This window comes from Pseudonaja textilis, chromosome 9, assembly GCF_049901715.1.
Source record: "Pseudonaja textilis isolate UNSWEBS1 chromosome 9, rPseTex1.2, whole genome shotgun sequence".
Taxonomy (NCBI): Eukaryota; Metazoa; Chordata; class Lepidosauria; order Squamata; family Elapidae; genus Pseudonaja; species Pseudonaja textilis.
Genome location: NC_141998.1, coordinates 22,837,532 through 22,856,129, shown reverse-complemented (window position 1 = coordinate 22,856,129; position 18,598 = coordinate 22,837,532). Strand labels below are relative to the sequence as shown.

The 18,598-nt window shown below is 41.2% G+C and overlaps 1 protein-coding gene across 9 annotated transcripts in view; it reads left to right on the top strand.

The window, feature by feature from the left end:
- Nucleotides 1-18,598, top strand: part of GRAMD1B (GRAM domain containing 1B) — a 134,042-nt gene that overhangs the window by 15,381 nt on the left and 100,063 nt on the right. For 8 of the 9 annotated variants that reach the window (XM_087939134.1, XM_026709015.2, XM_087939136.1 and 5 more), the window contains exon 2: nucleotides 3,490-3,555. In XM_087939134.1, coding sequence (XP_087795260.1) covers nucleotides 3,490-3,555 — 66 coding nt within the window. Of the gene's footprint in view, nucleotides 1-3,489; nucleotides 3,556-11,888; nucleotides 12,468-18,598 lie in introns of those variants that run through there. The other variant, XM_087939142.1, reaches the window with a different exon arrangement.

The following is an 18,598-nucleotide window of genomic DNA, read 5'->3' as shown; positions in this document are numbered from 1 at the left end:
TCAAGCAGGAGACCCTACACAATTTCAGTTAGGTGGCTGTCCGGTCTCTTCTTAAAAACCTCCAGGGATGTAGCCCGACAACTTCTAAAGGCCAGCTGTTCCGCCGCTTAATTGTCCTCACTGTTAGGAAGTTTCTCCTTAAAATTATTGCAGGGGGTGGCAGTGTGAATTAACTGTTAAAACAAAGGATAAAACAGAAGCAAGCATCCCCCAGCTTGGAAGAGGAGAATGCCAAATCACAGCCATTTCTCGCCCATCCCAAGAGATCTCTATAAATAGCATTGGCCAACCGATAGAAAATAACCCACCAGAATGGATTCCAGAGCAATAGAATCCCCACTAATTGTGTAATAATGACAGCAGGGAGCTTCGAATCACAAGCCATTGGCCTCAAATGTCCTCTTAAAGCCGTTCAGTAATTGCCAGCAAGGAAATGGTGACATCTCGTGGATGGAGGAGGCGATTCCTCCACTGGATTTCTCTTTGGCTCAGATTTTTGGAATGTCTTTCCAAATTTCCAAGGGTTTGAAATCCATTTTAAAAAGAAAAACACAAAGTCCATCTTCCAAGAAAAAATTCCTTTATTTAGGAAAGCAAAGTCCATGGTAATTCTGGATCTGACAGAATTCAGAATTACCCCACATATTAGAAGTTAGAAACAACCCCCCAAAGTCACATTCTCCAATAGAAGTAATTCAACGTTGCTTGATGTCATAAATCTCCACCTCCAGTGCCTGGGCATGGACAGCTCATTTCCCACGGGAAGAAGAACCACCTAGCCTAAACAACTCTCTCTATCTCCACTCCTCCCCCCTTAAGAATGTGGCAAGACTGAAACCCTTCCCCCCATGATTGCAGAGAAAGTAAGAAAAAGAATATATACTAAGCCTCACTAAAATGGCTACATATATGTCAATTTCAGGCCTGACATTGGCATTGCAATTAATTCCTCAGGTTCTCTCTCAAGACTTCAGAGCATTCAATAGTATAAATCTCACCCTATTCCCCTTGGATTCTGGAAGTCAGACGTAGAAAAAAGTGGCATATCTACAGCATTCATGGAATGACGGTTGTATAAAACTCTGTAGAGATTCTCAGTCCTCCAGGTCATGGTTGTCCCAAAGGTGCTTTTTCTGGAGGCAACTGGACTTTTTTTTTGAAGATGTTTCACTTCTCATCCAAGGAGCTTCTCCAGATCTGACTGGATGGTGGGAAGTGCTCCAGGTTCTTGTAATCTGCAATTTCTTTAAAAAAAAAAAGTTTAGCTATACTATTTAGGATGGAGACTCTTTGATTCAGGGGCAGGATTCTACCGGTTCAAAACGGTTCACATGAACTGGATGTTAAAGTTACCTCCGATTCCCCAAACCAGTATTCCAGTAAGTTCTGGTAGGCCACTCCCACCATGGCCATGCCCACCCAGCAACCAGTCAGCAAACTGGTTGCTGGGATTTTTGAATCCCACTCCTGCTTTGAATGGTGTGGGAGTAAGAATGGAATTCCAGAATAAAAATATTGCAGACTACAGGAATCATTTGCACCGCTCAGGTGACCCTGAGGACACAGATAAACCTCCAAGTGGCCTCAACGACCTTCTAAAAGGATGCAAACAACCAGCTGTCTGCAAGGAGTATAAATCCTTCCTTTCCCCACCATCTGGTCAGAGCTGGAGAAGCTTCTTGGATGAGAAGTGAAATGTTTTCAAAAGAAAAAAACAAAACAAGACAGCCCAGTTACCTCTTGAAAAAGCATCTTTGGGACATGATGGTTGTATAATTTTTGGAAATGTTTGTGGTTCTGTAGTAAGGAATTCACAACCCAGACTAAATGATGGTTTAGAATATTGTTGAAATAGCACATCACATATCTGTTTATAGGCATTACTGATCTATGCCTTTTTTTTTTAAAGTCAGGGAAATCAGACTTGTAGGATGCAGCTTGACTTCGATCGAGAGCAGTGAAATTGTGGATGTTCAGATGGGGCTGAACTACAACTCCCAGCATTCCTCCACACCAGGCTGCATTGAGCTTCTGGGAATTGTAGTTGCCACCTCTAGAGTATCTCCTCCTCCACTCTGACTTTCCTGTCCCTGCGGTGGAGAAAATGCAGGTGTGCATTCTTGAGTTGTGTGTCCTAAAAGGCTAAATCACCTTTGGGCAGACTGCAAGCATCCACCTACAGGGTTTATTTCTTGACAAGGTGATTTTGATGCCAGCAAGTGCTGTCATTCTGGGATGGTTTGAAAGCTAATTTTCCGGATTATGCGAGAAACCAGATACTCCCTATACGACTGCAGCTTCCAAATCTTAATGTATTTTAATCCAGTGATATTTTCAGCCTGAGGATCTGTTGCAGTGTGGCTTGAAGGATAGTTTCTGATTTTTTTTTTAAAGACCTGTTTCCCATCATTTCCCTGTTTTAATGGTGTTGTGTTGTGTTTATTTATTGATGCCTATTTTATCCTCCCAAATGGCTCTGGGCATAGTTAAAAAGAAAGGTTTGGTATTTAAAGAATGGGGCAGAGAGAAGGGGCATAATGTATTTGGGGTCCTAATAAAAATTGAGTGTATTGCAAAAATAATAATAATATTACGTTTGGAAAACAAGCTATCTGTGATGAAAAAAGTCTGATGTTTCATGTAAAACAGAGATATTCAGACTTGACAACTTTAAGACTTGTGAAGTTCAATTCCCAGAATTCCCTGGCCACCAATTCTGGCTGGGGAATTCTGGGAATTGAAGTCCACAAGTCTTAAAGTTACCAAGGTTGGACACCCCTGTTCTAAAATTAGTCTTGTAGAAAGAAAAACAAATTCAGGTAAGATTTCAGGAAAACTCTTCCTTACGGTCCGTTAAAATGAAAGACGGGGGCGTTGGAAGAAATATCCTTCTGAGTTCAGTTCCAAGACATTGGAAACATGGAGGCTGTTTGGAAATATGGTTTAATGATGGACAGGACCATATGCCTTGGCGCTCTTAGGTGAAGAAAAAAGGGAAGAGATGTGGAGTCCCTGCGTTTTATACCCATTCTGGCTTTGAACTTCCTGGGGCACAGGAAGAGTATCCTGATTGGTTACTGTCAGAGATCATAGCTAGTTTTGTAGGTTGTCTGTGTGCTAAGTTAGATTGAAACTTGGTGGGTGGTGCAGTGAAAGGCAATTGAATGGCTCTGCCTGAAAGAGGTCGATCTTTGTTATGTAGAATAGACTGGCCCAGGCCTTAATGGCCCATTAGCAAAGGTAGCGGGGCTGAATTTCTGCCTCTCTGAGTTTCTACTTCTCTTTTAGGGGAAATATTCTGCCTTTTTAATATACCCTAAAATATTTCATTTTTCTAGGAGAGGGGTGGGTTTTAACGGGGGTGGGAGGAATAAGAGAACAAGGACGTGCCATTTATAAATGAGCCTGATAAAGCTTTCATTTGTATGTACAGCCAAATGGCTTTACTATTCATTCCCTTTGTGCCTCATATTTTGCTTGTTTCTACAGCGGCCAACACAGCAGTCATGAAGATGACCCCTCCAGATTCCTGAGCCCCCGACTACGTGATGACAGGTAAGTAACCGGAAGAAGGGATTTGTTGACGGGTTGAATAATGCACAATTTGCCCCAACCTGGTACTCTCAGACACATCAAGATTCTTTCCATTCTAATCTGGAAAAGACCAGTTGAGGGTAACCTCTGTTTTCTTGGTGTGTTCTCTCTAGCCTTGGAGAGCTGCATGCAAAGCCTGTTTGCAGCCTAATTTCCAGGTTATAATAGAAGACTTAGACTAACTTAATCATCATTCTGAATGTACACAAATTGGCATTCATTAAAATGAAATTTCATTGCATACAGCTAGCTCTCAAAGGGTCTCCACCTCCAATATACACCACATAGCTAATGTTTTATGGTGAATGTATTGTACAATGACCATGCTAATGATCTATCACTATTGTTGTATGTATATTGAGAGTTTAGACACTGGAAAGAAATTCCTTGTGTATCCAATCATACTTGGCCAATAAAGAATTGTTCTGTTCTGTTCTACTCTACTCTACTCTACTCTACTCTACTCTACTCTACTCTACTCTACTCTCTACTCTATTCATTCTAATTCTATTATATTCTATTCTACTCAATTTGACTATTCTATTCTATTCTATTCTATTTTAAATCTTATTCTACTCTACTCTACTCTGCTCTATTCCAAATTTTCTATTCTGTTCTATTCCCTATTCTATTCTATTCTATTCTATTCTATTCTATTCTATTCTATTCTATTCTATTCTATTCTATTCTATTCTATTCTATTCTAAATCTTATTCTACTCTACTCTACTCTATTCTCCTCATGACAAAATAAATAAATACCCAATCGTGGTTTGAATGAGTGGATGGCAGTCCAACATTTCAGAAACAGACAAAAATAGCATACTAATAGAAGAGAATCTTTGTGACTCAGGGTTGAACTGTGGGATCCTTGGTGCTCTCTGAGCATGGCGATTTTCTTGCAGATGTTTCATTACCCAACTAGGTAACATCATCAGTGCTGAAAGGGGTGGGTGGGATTTTCTCTTTGTTTATGTACAAGTGGCTTTCCCTGTCAGTGTTGTTAGGAGTTGTCAGCTATCAACAGGCACACAGAGATAAACAATATCTACATACTAAGCAAAACATTTTTATATGTTATTTATGCATTGTTCTTTTGCATACATACGTGCTTAGTAAACAGTGTAGTGTCTGGGTCAATTTAGGTATACATAATAATAGTAATAATATTATAATAATAATATAATATTATTTTCTTGTATGTAATGATAATCTTCCAACTTCTAATTTCTACCTCTTTTATCTAGCCATTGGTAAAACAAATCCCATGTTAAAAAATATTCTGTATCTTCTATCTTTAATGTTAACCTATCAATTTCTGCACTATCTAATCATTTTTTAGTTATATTTTCATCTGTAGGAATGTCCTCATTTTTCCAGGGTTGTGCAAATACAATTCTCGCTGCTGTCAAAACATGTAGTATTAAATATATGTTCCCTTTGCCATATTTTTTTTCTGGTAATATACTTAACAGAAATATTTGGCTTTAAATCTCTGTGTTGCTAAATCTGTGTGTTACTAAGCAAGACATTTGTTAAGTGAATTTTGCCTGGGAATTTATGACCTTTCTTTTGACACAGTTGTTCAGAGAATTGTTGTGATTATGAAGTCGATGGTTAAATGAATCTGGTGCCTACTGACTTTGCTTCTCAGATGTTTGGCAAAGTTGATCACATGACCCCATGTTGTGGTTAGCTGGCAGCAGGTGCGGATGGCTGAGGAGAGCGAGAACTCAGATAAAGGGCCGGGACCATTAGAGAGTGGACTGCTGCCTTCAGAGATTGTGGGGGCTGGTAGCAGTGATGAGGAGGTTCCTGAGGAGCCTGTGCCAAGTGCATGTGCACGCAGGGTTGCTCGCAGGAAAGAGCAGCTACAACAGCACAGGTGACTTGGGAATAAGTCTGCAAGGTAACGGCCCTTCTTTCAAGAAGATAAAAGCCCGCTGTGAAACAAACATACTTTGCAGAAGGCAAAGGCGTTTTGAAACTCCAGCCTCATGGACATTCCAGTATCCTGAGTTTGTATTTGAAGGTTCTTGCATTGCAAATTATTTCTTGTCTATTATCTTTTGGCAAGTCTCGCACAGTTTGGCAAGGCTTGTGCTTATCACAGCTAATTATTTTGTAAAAGCATTACAAGGTTTCTGTTTCTTTTGGATTGTGTTTGATTTGTTGGAAAAGGGCATGGGTCAGGACACCCCGGAACACTGCAGCAGTCATAAAATATGAGTCCCTTGTCAAGCGTCTGAATTTTGATCACATGACCGTGAGGAATGCTGCAACGGTCATAAGCATGAAAACTGCCCATCAGTCCCTTTTTCATAAGTGTTGCTGTAACTTTGAACAGTCACTAAACAAACTGTTCTAAGTGGAGGACTAGCTGTAGTCTGTTTTGTTGTTGTTTTCCTTCTTAGCTTTTTCTTAGCTTTGCCTCTTTGGAATGGCATGTGAACAGGGGTGAGCTTCAAAAAATTTAGCAACGGGTTCTCTGCCAGGTTGCTGGGTGGGTGTGGCATGGTAGGTGTGGCCTAGTCGGCCTCCTTCACCATGGTGGGGGGGCAGTTTTCACCCTTCTGGAGGCTTTCCTTGAGTCTCTGAGAGGGTGAAAATGGCCTCCCTGGGCTCTGAAGGCCCTCCGGAGGCTGGAAATAGGCCCATTTCCAGTCTTCCAGAGCCACCGGAAGGCCTATTCCCCCCCCCCAAGCTCTGGAGGCTCCATGGAAGCTGGAAACAGGCCCATTTCCCACCCCCCAGGCTCTGGAGGCTGTCTAGAGACTGGAAACATGACTATTTCCGGCCTTCAGGAGCCTCTGGGAAGCCCATTATTCACCCTGACCGAGCCTCCGTGCAGGCCCTGCATTTAACTGGGATCCAAAATGGGCTGTGTGGAAACTCCCTAGGAGGGGCGGGGGAAACGAGGTCAGCCAGTCGGCCAAACTACCGGTTCGGCAAACCAGTTGTAAAATTAGCATCCGGTTTGCCTGAACCAGTGCGAACCGGTAGCAACCCCCCCACTGCCCTGCGTGTGAATGCCTACGAACCCCCCCAATTCTCCTAACAAAGGACTGGAGATAGAGAGAAAGAAGCAAAGAGAGAGAGAGAGAGAGAGAGAGTGTGTAATTCGAGTAGGAAACCTAATTCACACTCTGATTTATTACAGCCTCAAACTGCAGCGTCGGTAACAAAAGGGGTTAAAGGGGAAACGAAAAATATATATATATATAAGAAGTGAAAATAGTGCACATGACTTTCTTTTCCAGCCAGCTTAGCAAAATATGCTTTGCCTTTCCAGTCTTGAAGTGGTCTTTGAGATTTTCATAAGCAGAAAAAGACAATTGTTCTCCTCCCCGCACCCCATATATTTTACATTTGGACTGCAATTTTCCTTCTGCCACCAAATGCTCTTCCCGTCTGTTTTTTCAGTATTCTCCAATTGTTTTATTTGTTTAACTTCCTTACTGCGTCTTAACCCAAAGCTGTGATTTCCTGGAGGTGTGGGTGCTGGTGGAAATATGTGAGCCAGATGGTTGCGATCACCACACAGACACCATTTGACTTCCGGATACAACAATGGAGGAGGATGAGCCAGGAGGGATTAAATCGAATTTTTCTCTTAATATCCTCAGGCACAGGAGTAGATGATGAGGCTCTTCGTTTTCTACCAAGAGCCAGCTAGTCTTGCTGCAGCTATTCCAATTTTTTTTAAAAAAAATAAAAGTTTTATTTAAGTTTTCACAAAACATAAATACAAATAAAATATCTTTTTTTGAGAACAGCATGACCCTGGATTATCACTTCTCCATACAGACATAAACTCAGTACATATTTATTTTATACATTCTAATCCATATCTTATAACTATTTTCGCAATTTTTTCAGTAGCTTTTCCCTTTCTTTACTTCCTATAGCCTTATTTTAAATTATCTCATTCTTTTCTTAATTCAATTACATATCTTTTTCTAATTTTTAGAATCTTTCTAATCAATGTTTTTATACTTTCATCTGTCCTGTTTACAATTTCAAATTATCTTTTCTCATAAAACAAATTTTTCCCTGTAATTACTAGACTGAAGTGTAACACCTTTGCATCTTTTTTCAAATCTTGTTTAAAAATTTAAGTTATACCTTTACAGATATAACATTCATTTTTTAACCTCTATTTTATAACATATCTATTTTCAATCAAATTCTGCTTGTATCCTTAAAAATACACACTAAACTCTTAAAAAAAAGTATATATGTATATATATCTGTGTATATATGCATAACAATAGTAAATGAAATAATTATTCTATTCAGGTACAGCTCTGCCATTAATATTAATGACAATCTTTTACATTTCTATTTCTTTTAACAAACATTACCTAGTAATAGCAGTTGTTTTTCACTTTAATCATCTATATTTCACATTTTACTTATTAATGTCTTTAAATAAAAAAACAAAAGAATAGTTATTAACAGTAGTCAATAAAATTATTATTATTATTATTATTATTCAAATTCATCTTGTCAACTGATAAAAAACCTTCCATGTTTCTTTTCAGTTTTTTTTAACTTTCTTTTTAAATCATTGAGAACCTTATTCTCTTTACAAACAAATATTCCATTACATATCAATACAATTTTTTTCTATCACTTTAATCCTCTAAACATATTTTCTAACCCTTTTCTATTTCATGCACCTTGCAGAATCCTCTCCTTAAGTTAAATTTTAACCATTGTCTCTGTGTCTTTTAAATAGGTTTATACCTTTAATTCTTGTATGCTTTTCCTGTAAATTTATATCTTGTTTCTGTCCTTTGTAGCTTCTTTTCCTTTCCCTCTTCCCTCTCTTCTTTCCCTTCCCTTTTTATTCCCTTTTCTATCTGATTCTCCCTTCTGTGATCCTCATTTCTGCTTCTTCCTGATGTTATGATTGCTTTTCAAATTACTCTTTTTTTTGGTTGTTGCTTCAATGCTTAAGTTTTTAACTCCCTTTCCCCTCCAACCCTTTTTTACCCCACTTAAAGTTGCTCGGTCTTTAAAGTTGACTTCTTTTTTATCCCGCCCTTCTTGTTCTGCCAGCGTTTCTTGTTGTTTTTCATAGTTCAAAATCTCCATTTCTAAAAATTGAAATATAAAGCCAAAAGATCTTCTTCTCCCTTGTGCTTCTTCTTTTTGTTCTTTAAGTCTCATTTTTAACTCTTCAAGGATTGATGCCATTTAAAAAAATTTTTAAACTAATTTTGTTTCATTAGGACCCACCATCCAAAATTCCAGAAATCATCCAATAACCCAAAACTGTTTCTTGCTTCTTTTCTCACTTTCTCTTTCCAGAGGCTTTATTATCTTGTAACAAAGTTTCAGCTACAACGTATTTTTTGCAAGCCTTGTTAAAATTCCACTATCAATTTTTTTAAGTTCCAGGTGGTCTCCTCCATTTTCCAGATTCCACCCTCTTGTTTCCTTTTTCCCTCCTCTGCTTTCTTTTTTAAAGAAAGTTTTTAAATTATCCAAGAATCTTTATCCCTTTGACACTTTATCTTCAGCTAGAAATAGCCTATTAATGTCAAAGTGGATTAGTATCAATTTCTTATTCAAATATCTTGTTAATGTTCCAAGTCAATTAAAACTGTCAATATAAGAGGAAAAAAAGCCAATTCTGTTTCCTTTCCCTTTCTCTTTTTCCGCTTAAAATCTTTTTTAGGAATAGTATTAGTCTTTAAAATTCAGGTTCCAGGTACCTTAAAAAGATGTTCTCCATTCAACCTGGTCAGTCAAACTTTCTCCTTTAAACTTCCTCCTGTCCGGTCGGGTTCTTCTTTGAGGCGGCCATTTCTGACCGCTGCTGCAATCGCCTTTGGGAAAGGGAGTAATGGCCAGATGTGGCTCTCCTCAACCCCGCTGACAGCTCCCCCTTCTTCACCACCCCTATGGGGTGGCTTCAGCCCCGAATCCAGGCAGCTCGAGGCGCTTCCGCGGTGAGCACGGATCAAAACCGTGCACGATCGTGGATTTTGGTCCATCGCCGAAAAAGCCCGAACCGGAAGTCCTTGCTGCAGCTATTCCTTTGAAGCTCAGAACATAGACCTTAAAAGACCAAAAGGTTCTTAGCTTTTGGCCATTGTTGACCAAGTCAACATCACCATGGTTTAGGTACTTTCCTGGCTTTGCCCAACACCCTGAACCATAGCTAAGGGTTAGCTGGTTTGTGTTTCAGTATGTCATGTAAACCTGTCCTAAGCTTATCCTAGACCAGGGATGATGGTCTTCAGGCAGGTTCTGACCAATTCTGAACAACCTCAATAGAGGGGGGCGGAGCCAGTCAGGGGTAGGATTTGCCAATTCTCAGAACTACGGAAATTGTGAGTAGTTCTGAGAACCGACAAATCCCATCTCTGACTGGCTCCGCCCCCCTCTATTCTCTGCCTCCTGAGTCCCAGCTGATCAGCTGGGTCTTCTTTTGTTGCCCTGCACAGGAGAATGGAGCTGGAAAGCAGGTCAGTGGGGTGGGGAGCGAATGGGGATTTTGAAGTAGCCTTCGATCAGGAGAGGGGTGGGAATGGAGATTTTACTGTATCCTTCCCCTGCCATGCCCACTAAGCCACGCCCACCAAACCACACCACGCCCACCAAGCCACACCCACAGAACTGGTAGTGTCCAATCACACTTGGCCAATAAAGAATTCTACTTCTACTAGGGATAGATGCATGTAAACAGTTAGTAGGGTTGTTTCTTTTCTTTTTTCTTTTTTTAAAAAAAGATAATTACATTACTTAATTTTTAAAGTTAACTTTTGCTGAAGAATTTGAGAGTAGTTTCTTGGTGCATTTGAAAGCCATCTTGTATCACTGGAATTTATCTAACAACTAGATGAAATGGCCGTGAAGCTTCCACACTCATTGAAAACCAGCTATGGATTCAAAAATTGGGCTCTTGATATCAGTCAGGGCTCTTTTCTAACCGTCTCCATACTTTGGTTCTTCTCTCTTGGCTGCAACCCATTTCTGTTTCTTTATGTCTTTGTCACGATAACTCTACCGATGGTAGTAAAAGCTGGGAAGAAAAGTTCCTCAGTCTAAAGAGAACAACAAGTCCCTCTGCGGGCCAATTAATAACCCAAGAGAGAACCGAGTTGCTGAGAATTACTATTCAGTAGCTCAGCCTTTTCTTCCATATGCTTCCCTCCAATTATCCATGCCCCTGTAGAAATGGTTACCCTGGAGGAAATAATAGGGAACCAAGCAGATAAACCATACTCTGCTCTGGAAAGTCCATGTTTAAATCCCCACATCCCTTCCTCCCTCCCTCCCTCCCTCCCTTCCTTCCTCCTTTCCTCCCTCTCCTTCCTTCCTTCCTTCCTCCTTTCCTCACTCCCCTTCCTTTCTTCCTCACTCTTCTTCCTTCCTTTCTTCCTCATTGTCCTTCCCTTCTTCCCTCCCTCCCTCCTTTCCTTTCTCACTCTTCTCCCTTCCTCCTTCCCTCACTCCCCTTCCTTTCTTCCTCACTCCCCTTCCTTTCTTCCTAACTCCCCTTCCTTCCTTCCTTCCTTCCTTCCTTCCTTCCTTCCTTCCTTCCTTCCTTCCTTCCTTCCTTCCTTCCTTCCTTCCTTCCTTCCTTCCTCACTCTTCTCCCTTCCTCCTTTCTTCACTCCCTTTCCTTTCTTCCTAACTCCCCTTCCTTTCTTCCTCCTCCCCTTCCTTCCTTCCTTCCTTCCTTCCTTCCTTCCTTCCTTCCTTCCTTCCTTCCTCACTGCTCTTCCTTTCTTCCTCACTTTCCTTCCTTCCTTTCTCCTTTCCTCATTCTTCCTTCCTTCCTTCCTTCCTTCCTTCCTTCCTTCCTTCCTTCCTTCCTTCCTTCCTTCCTTCCTTCCTTCCTTTTCTCACTCTCTTTCCTTCCTTCCTCACTTCGGGAGAACCGGTTGTTAACTTTCTGAGCAGTTTGGTGAACTGCTTGTTGGAAGAAATCATTAGGGCAGAGAACCAGTGGTTCAATTATTTGAATCCCATCACTCCTCAGAACCTCTTGTTCCTGGAGGCTTGTGTTCATACACGTGTTTGCATGTCCCGAGTAGAACCTCAGTGTTCCCTTGTGCCACCTGCTTCAGTTGATCAGGTGCTCCTACCAACCCGTTTAATCTGCTGATGTTGGCAGGAGGGCGCAAGCTTCGGAGCTCCCTGGGGGGGTGGAAATGTTGTTTTCAGGTGCTGCGTTGGGATTTCAGGCGCCAGAGGCTCAACCCTTCTCTGGTAGCACACTTGCAGCTGACATCCTGCCCAGGTGGAGCTGGGCAGGCAGGGCTGGTTTGTGTCTTCAGAACTGGGACACAGAAGACTTGCTTATCCACCTCAAGACACAGGCACACAGAAGGAAGACTTGAGCATCAAGGGAAGACGGCACCGGAGTTTCCCCGAAAAGAAGCGATCAAAATATCCAGCCAAGATCGTTTTAGTCCTCAGAAGTGGGAGAAACACCCAAGAACGGTCATAATAAGGAGTCTGTTTGGGGAAATCTGGTGAAGATTGCGCCATCCAGGATCTCTTCTGTTCTGGAGACCTGAAACCTATGGAGTTATCCTCTAAGGAATCTTGACTCGAGAAGAAGAAGGCACATGCACCAAGCGTCTGATGCACACATTGCCTTTTGGACCTGTTTCTATGGCCTGGACTCTGAAGCAACGTTTCCTTCAGGACTAGACTGTCAGGGCACCTTGAGAACTTTGGCGAAGCTTTCTATGGGTGGTGGGCTCCTGTGTTACCCACCAGTGCTCCGCCAAGCCCAGTCATGGTCCAGAACCTTCCTTCCAAGAAGATCTCCTCCAACTTGGGTACAAAGCAGACTTGTCATCTCCGGTTAGCTTCCTTGAGGAAAAAACTCTCCCTTCTCAGGCTGATGTAAGTACTAACTCAATACCCGGGCTTCACTACGAAACTATGTGATCGGGCTTAGTTTTTGGGGAGGAAAATAAGGGAGGGAAATCTGCCTCTGCCTACCAGCATCCGTCGGTATTCATCTGGCAAGTGTCCTGTCAGTGTGTGAGAGAGTTGAGGGCTGTTTGGAAGCTGAAACAGTATTTGCTGTGTGAGCAAGAAGGAGACAGCGAGGAGCCTGGGCGTGGCTTAGCTGAACTGTTCTGTACTAAAGCTGCTTGGTGCTGTGAAACTAAAACCGAAATTCATCTCTGCTCGCGTTTTGCATTTGGAAGAGATTTCTTTTCAGGTGGGGAAGGGGAGTAGAACTCCTTAGCATCAGAGCGTGTGAATAATAATATAAGAAATACTAATGCTCTGATGGTCATTTTGAGAAATCCTTTCTTAGTGAGCCCCTAAGAGGAACCTACGTGCCAAATTTCAAGTTGGTAGGCTTTACGGTTCTGGAGATTTTGTGATGATGCATGAGGGGTATTTTGCTTTTATATATGTATAGATATCTGGTTTCTGGAGGAGCAAATATCCTTTGACGGCAGGGGCATCTCTGGCCAAGATAGGGGTGCAAGTGTGAGAAAGGAAGAATGGCTTGATGGGATGCTTTGGGGAAACAAACAGATCAACCAGCAGGTCGAAATGCAATTAGACTGTTTTTCAGACTTATTCTGCTTCCAAACGAAGGTTCCAGTAGCTGCCTTGAATACCCTTCAATGGACATGCTCTCTAGTCGTTTATCTAATCCTTTCTGAAACCATTAATCAGGGGAACAACTTCCTTCCAGAAGTCTGAAATGGTAATTGGGTTTCCTGCCTTAGCAGGGGTTGGACTAAAAGATCTCTAATGTCCCCTTCCGACTCTGTTATTTTATTTTTACATTTATTTAATCCTTTTTGAAGCCAGCTAAAATATGAGCTGCCTTTACAACTTCTGGTGGATGGATTCCGTAAATTGGAAGTAGCTTCTTTCTTTCTTTTCTCCCCATTTATAAATATTTTTATTGTTTTATATCACGAATTCCCTTTCTACATTGTGTAGTGTGTTTTCTAGATGTCCCAAAGTGTTAAAATATAAACATCATTACAATCATGTATATGATAATATCAATCATTATTAGAAAGTAGGCTATCTTCCCTATTGACATCGATTATATAACCGTCAAAATATTTACTAATCAATTTTTTTCTCATGTAGTCCATATTTCACATAAATCCACTCATTCTAACTTCTGTATCTATCCACTAGCCCTTTGTGGAAAAGTTCCCATGTTACAAAATATTCTGAATCTTCTTTTCCTTTAATTTTTAGAATTAACCTATCCATTTCTGCCCCCTCCAGAATCTTTTTAATTATATTATCATCCGTAGGTGTTTATTCATTTTTCCAGTATTGTGCATAAACAATCCTGGTTTTAGTTAGAATATGTAAAATTAAATAAGTATTACCTTTATTATAGTTCTCTGGAAGTAGGTTCTTTCTTTCTTTCTTTCTTTCTTTCTTTCTTTCTTTCTTTCTTTCTTTCTTTCTTTCTTTCTTTCTTTCTTTCTTTCTTTTATTTAAAAAAAATGCATATCTCTATTTACATGGTTAGCAGTATTGTGTCATTAAATAATACATATATTTACATTTATTCCTATACATGAATTCTTATTTCTGTGTTCTACCCATTTATACCATCTACCCCAAACCGCATAGTATTCCGATTCATCCTTGGCTTTTAATTCCGCTGTGAGATTATCCATCTCAACACTGCCCAGTATTTGTTTTATCAGGGTAGGGTAGGAAGTAGGTTCTTTCTCATCATCATAGGGCTGGAAGGAAGGGACCCTGAGGGGCTGAGCAGGGAGGGGGGGTCTGAAGGGGAGGGAAAGATCCCTGGGAGATGCAAAACAGTAAGAGGATGTCAAACTACTATTTTCCCTAAGCATTTGAAGGCAGGACAAGAAGCAACGGATGGAAGCTAACCAAGGGAAGGACCCACTTAGAATGAAGGAATTGATTTCCGGACAGTTAGAACAATTGCTTCCGTGGATTATCCCCAGAAGTTGTGGATTGCTCCATCACTGGAGGTTTTCAAGAAAAGACAGGAGATCCATTTGTCTGAATTGGTTCAAGGTTCCCTGCTTGAGCTGGGGTTGGACTAGAAGATCTCTAAAGGTCCCTTCCAACTCTGTTATTCTGTTATCTGAATCTCCAAAGGGGTGGGTGGGTGGAGGTTCATTTTTTTTCCCCCTTCAGAAAGGTTAATCCTGCCCAGTTTATCTGTTCATCTGGCTCTTAGACTGGGATAATGAAGAGGTGTTAAAAGCTCCGATTTCTCTCGTTCAGTGATGGAGCTTTGAAATTGGACCTTTTCTGGGATATGCAAGGACATTGAGTGGGTGCCTTCAATATTTCTAGGTGGTACAGAAGGTTGGGACAGAACTGTGTAATGCAATTTGGGGTTGTGAAAAAAGACCTTTTTGGTGAATTCCCAGGAGGAGAATTTTGGTGTGTGTGTGTGTGTGTTTGTTTTCTGATCTGTGCTAAGCCTATTTTAGGTCTTGTGCTATGGTATATTTGTGCCTTGGGTGGATGGGAGGACTTCTTTTGATTTTACTTGGGTAGGCAAGAGGCAGCATTCAGAGCAAAAGACCCAAAGGGGCTTTTTTTTTCAAAAGAAAACTGGATTTTCTTGGGTTGTTTTTTTTTCTTTGAAAATGTTTCGCTTCTCATCCAAGAAGCTTCTATAGTTCTGAAGAAAATTGAAAGATGCTTTTTCTAAAAGATAACTGGACTTCCTTGTTTTTTTTTCCCCTTGAAAACATTTCATTTCTGATCCAAGAAGCTTCTATAGTTCTGAATAAAACCAAAAGATGCTTTTTCCAAAAGAAAACTGGACTTCCTTGGTTTTGTTCCCCTTGAAAATGTTTCGCTTCTCCTCCAGATTAGTATTCAGATTAACAGAGTTGTAAGGGACCTGGTAGGTCATCTAGTCCAACCTCCCCCACCCAAGCAGGAGAAGCATCTATAGTTCTGAATGCCTAGTCCTTGATGTACGACCACAATTGAGCTCAATATTTATGTTGGTAAGCAAGATAGTTCTTTGGGGAATTTTATCCCGTTTTACAACCGTAGTTGTTAAATGAATCATTGCAGCTGTTAAGCCGGTTGTTAAGTGAACCTGGCTTCCCCATTGACTTGGCTGTCAGATGGTCGCCAAAGGGGATCATATGTCCCCAGGACATTGCAACCGTCATAAATATGAGCCAGTTACCAAGGGTCTGAATTTTGATCATGTGAGCATGGGGATGCAACGGTCATAAGTGTGAAAAATGGTCATAACTGGCTTTTTTCGATGACAATGTAGGTCAGAGGAAACCTGTAGATATCAGAGGAAGTGACTACGCATATAGAGAGACGATGTGGGAAAACGTCATGGCCCAGCAGTGGCCTTTTGCTGCCGTGAGTTTCTCCCCCTGACACACGGACTGAGTCAATTGTGGTTAAATATTTGCATTATATCTCTCCCACGCAGCGTGCTTCAAGGCAGCCATGCAGTTCACACTATACTTCTGGTAATAGTTGGTGATTTACGAATAGATGTGCCTGGAGAATTGTGGTTCAGAGGCACCTGACCTTGAGGGGGCTGGAGTTTGAGTTTTATCACAAATAAAGTTTGTGATAAAGTTTTTTTATCACAAATAAAGCGACCACAGTCATGAAAACACCTCTGGGATCGGCCCCCATTCAGTTTGTGGGAAGTCCCGGTGGGAGATTGTAAAGATCGGCACCCAGAGCTTCTGAGAAAATATTAAGTGAAGAAGCTCGAATGCTGAAGAACAGCCATGACTTCTCCCAGGGTGGTTGGATTTCCAGCGTTTGACAAACGGAGGAAAAGGTAAAAGGGCTACCAGGCAGAGGTGGGTATTCAGCCAGTTCTGATCAGTTCTGGAGAACCGGTAGCGGAAATTTTGAGTAGTTTGGAGAACCGGCAAATCCCACCCCTGACTGGCCCCGCCAACCCCATCTATTCTCTGCCTCCCATTGAGTCCCAGCTGATCGGCTGGGTCTTCTTTGGTTGCCCTGCACAGGAGAACGGAGCTGGAAAGCAGGCTAGTGGGCTGGGAAGGGAATGGGGATTTTACAGTATCCTTCCCCTGCCACGACTACCAAGCCATGCCCACTGAGCCACGCTCACAGAACCAGTAGTAATTTTTTTTTATTATTATTCCCACCACTGCTACCAAGATGGAGAAAGGACCACAAACCAAAAATCCTGACAAACAGTTGAAACGATCTAGGTATATTTAAGCTGTAGAGGTCCAGATAGTTGTCTTCATCTTATCTGTAGAACTGTCTTCATATATCCATACAACTATCACACTACAGGAGGTTTAGACTTATTCTTGTTTGTTCTAGCGGGGAAGATTAGAAGGACTAATTGGAAGATTGGACACTTCAAAGATCATTTTCATTTAACGACCCCCATAATCCCTTGCGGGATTGGAGTCTGGGCAACAGAAAGGAGCTAGCAGAGTGTTTTCGTGGCCGGGTGCCCTTCCTGTCACCAAAGTGGAGTTTTGTTCAGCAGATATATTCTCAGTGTGCCCAGAGAGAGAAATATCTGCCTCTACCTAGGATCGAACTCACAGCCTTCAAAGACATAGCTTCAAAGATGTAGAAACGTCAAAGAAGTAGCCCCATAACGGATGGATTTTAGGAATACCATAAGAACTGTCAATCAATGGAATGAGTCAACATTTGAAGGGGTTTCTTCCTCTTACAAACCAAGGCTGGATGACGATGATATATTGGAGATGGTGCAGTGAAGTCCACTTTCGGGATAAACCATGACCTGGATGATTGAATAGATCTGCTGATGATCCATAGACTTAATGGGTCACTTCCTCAGATCGGTGGATGGGATCAAAGGATTTGAAAAGGGTATTGAAAAGGGGGGATCAGGCAAAGGGGAGAGAAAGAATGGAGTCATTTGGATGCGGGGCATGTGAGGCTGATTACAAATACCTCATCAATTAGCAATTATAAGGTGCTAAAAACCCATTGTTTGGGTTAATACCTTTTGAGATTGTCAGGAACCTTTGAGTGTCTTTGAGCAGCAGTTTCCAGTTCATTAACACTGACATAGTTTTGCTCTGAAATAATTTTGAAACAGGTATAATTGAGTTTCCTGGAAATGTTAATATGCTTCAAGGTTCTTTGGTCCTTTATAAAAAAAAAAAACCAAAAAAACCAAACCCCTGATGTCAGACTTGTAACTGTTCATTATTTTGCTGGAAGATTGATCACAGAGGCAGATAGGAAAGCACTCCAGAGGGTGAACAGTCATTGCCCAAAAGATCATGGGTTGCCCTCTCCCCTCTTTGGAAGAGCTTTACAGCTCCCGCTGCCTTAAGAAAGTTCAAAACATTCTCAAAGATCCATCTCATTCTGGGCACCCTTTTTTTGAACTATTATTCTCTGGCAGATGGTACAGGATATTAAAAAAAAGGACAAATAGGCTGAAAAACAGGGCAGTAGCTCTTTTGAATTCTGCTGTATAGTGCAGTGTTGGTGTGGTGTTGGGTTTTCCAGTTCAATGTGTGAAGGGTGAAGGATGTGTGTTTGTGTTTATTTTCATGGTCACGATGTGCGCTGAAGATAGTGTGTGATTTCATTGTATGAGATGCAATGACAATAAAGTAAACTAAACTAAACCGTTCGATGGAATCCAGGGGGGCTTTCTTTGCTGGCAGATGATGGCATATGTCACATCCAACATGGGAAAGCATCTCCAATGTGCATGTGTGTTGGTACCTATGTGGGTGATGTAGATGTGCAAGCAAAATAGACCTTTGGCTTTGCAATAGAGTCTGGTTTCCTCCCCATTGTAATGTCATTGTTTCATTGGACTTCTGTGGTGGTTGTAGTTGGTTGTAAGAATCATTTTCCGAGTTGGGCTGGTCATACACAAGAATGAGCCGGCCATTTTCTGAGAAAGTGCAGCATCATTCCCTACTCATAATGTATTGGACTATTTTATTTTTATTTGATTTGTCAATCTCTTACAAGATAATCTAAGTCTAAGTATAAACATGAGTAAGAATACAGGAAATAGG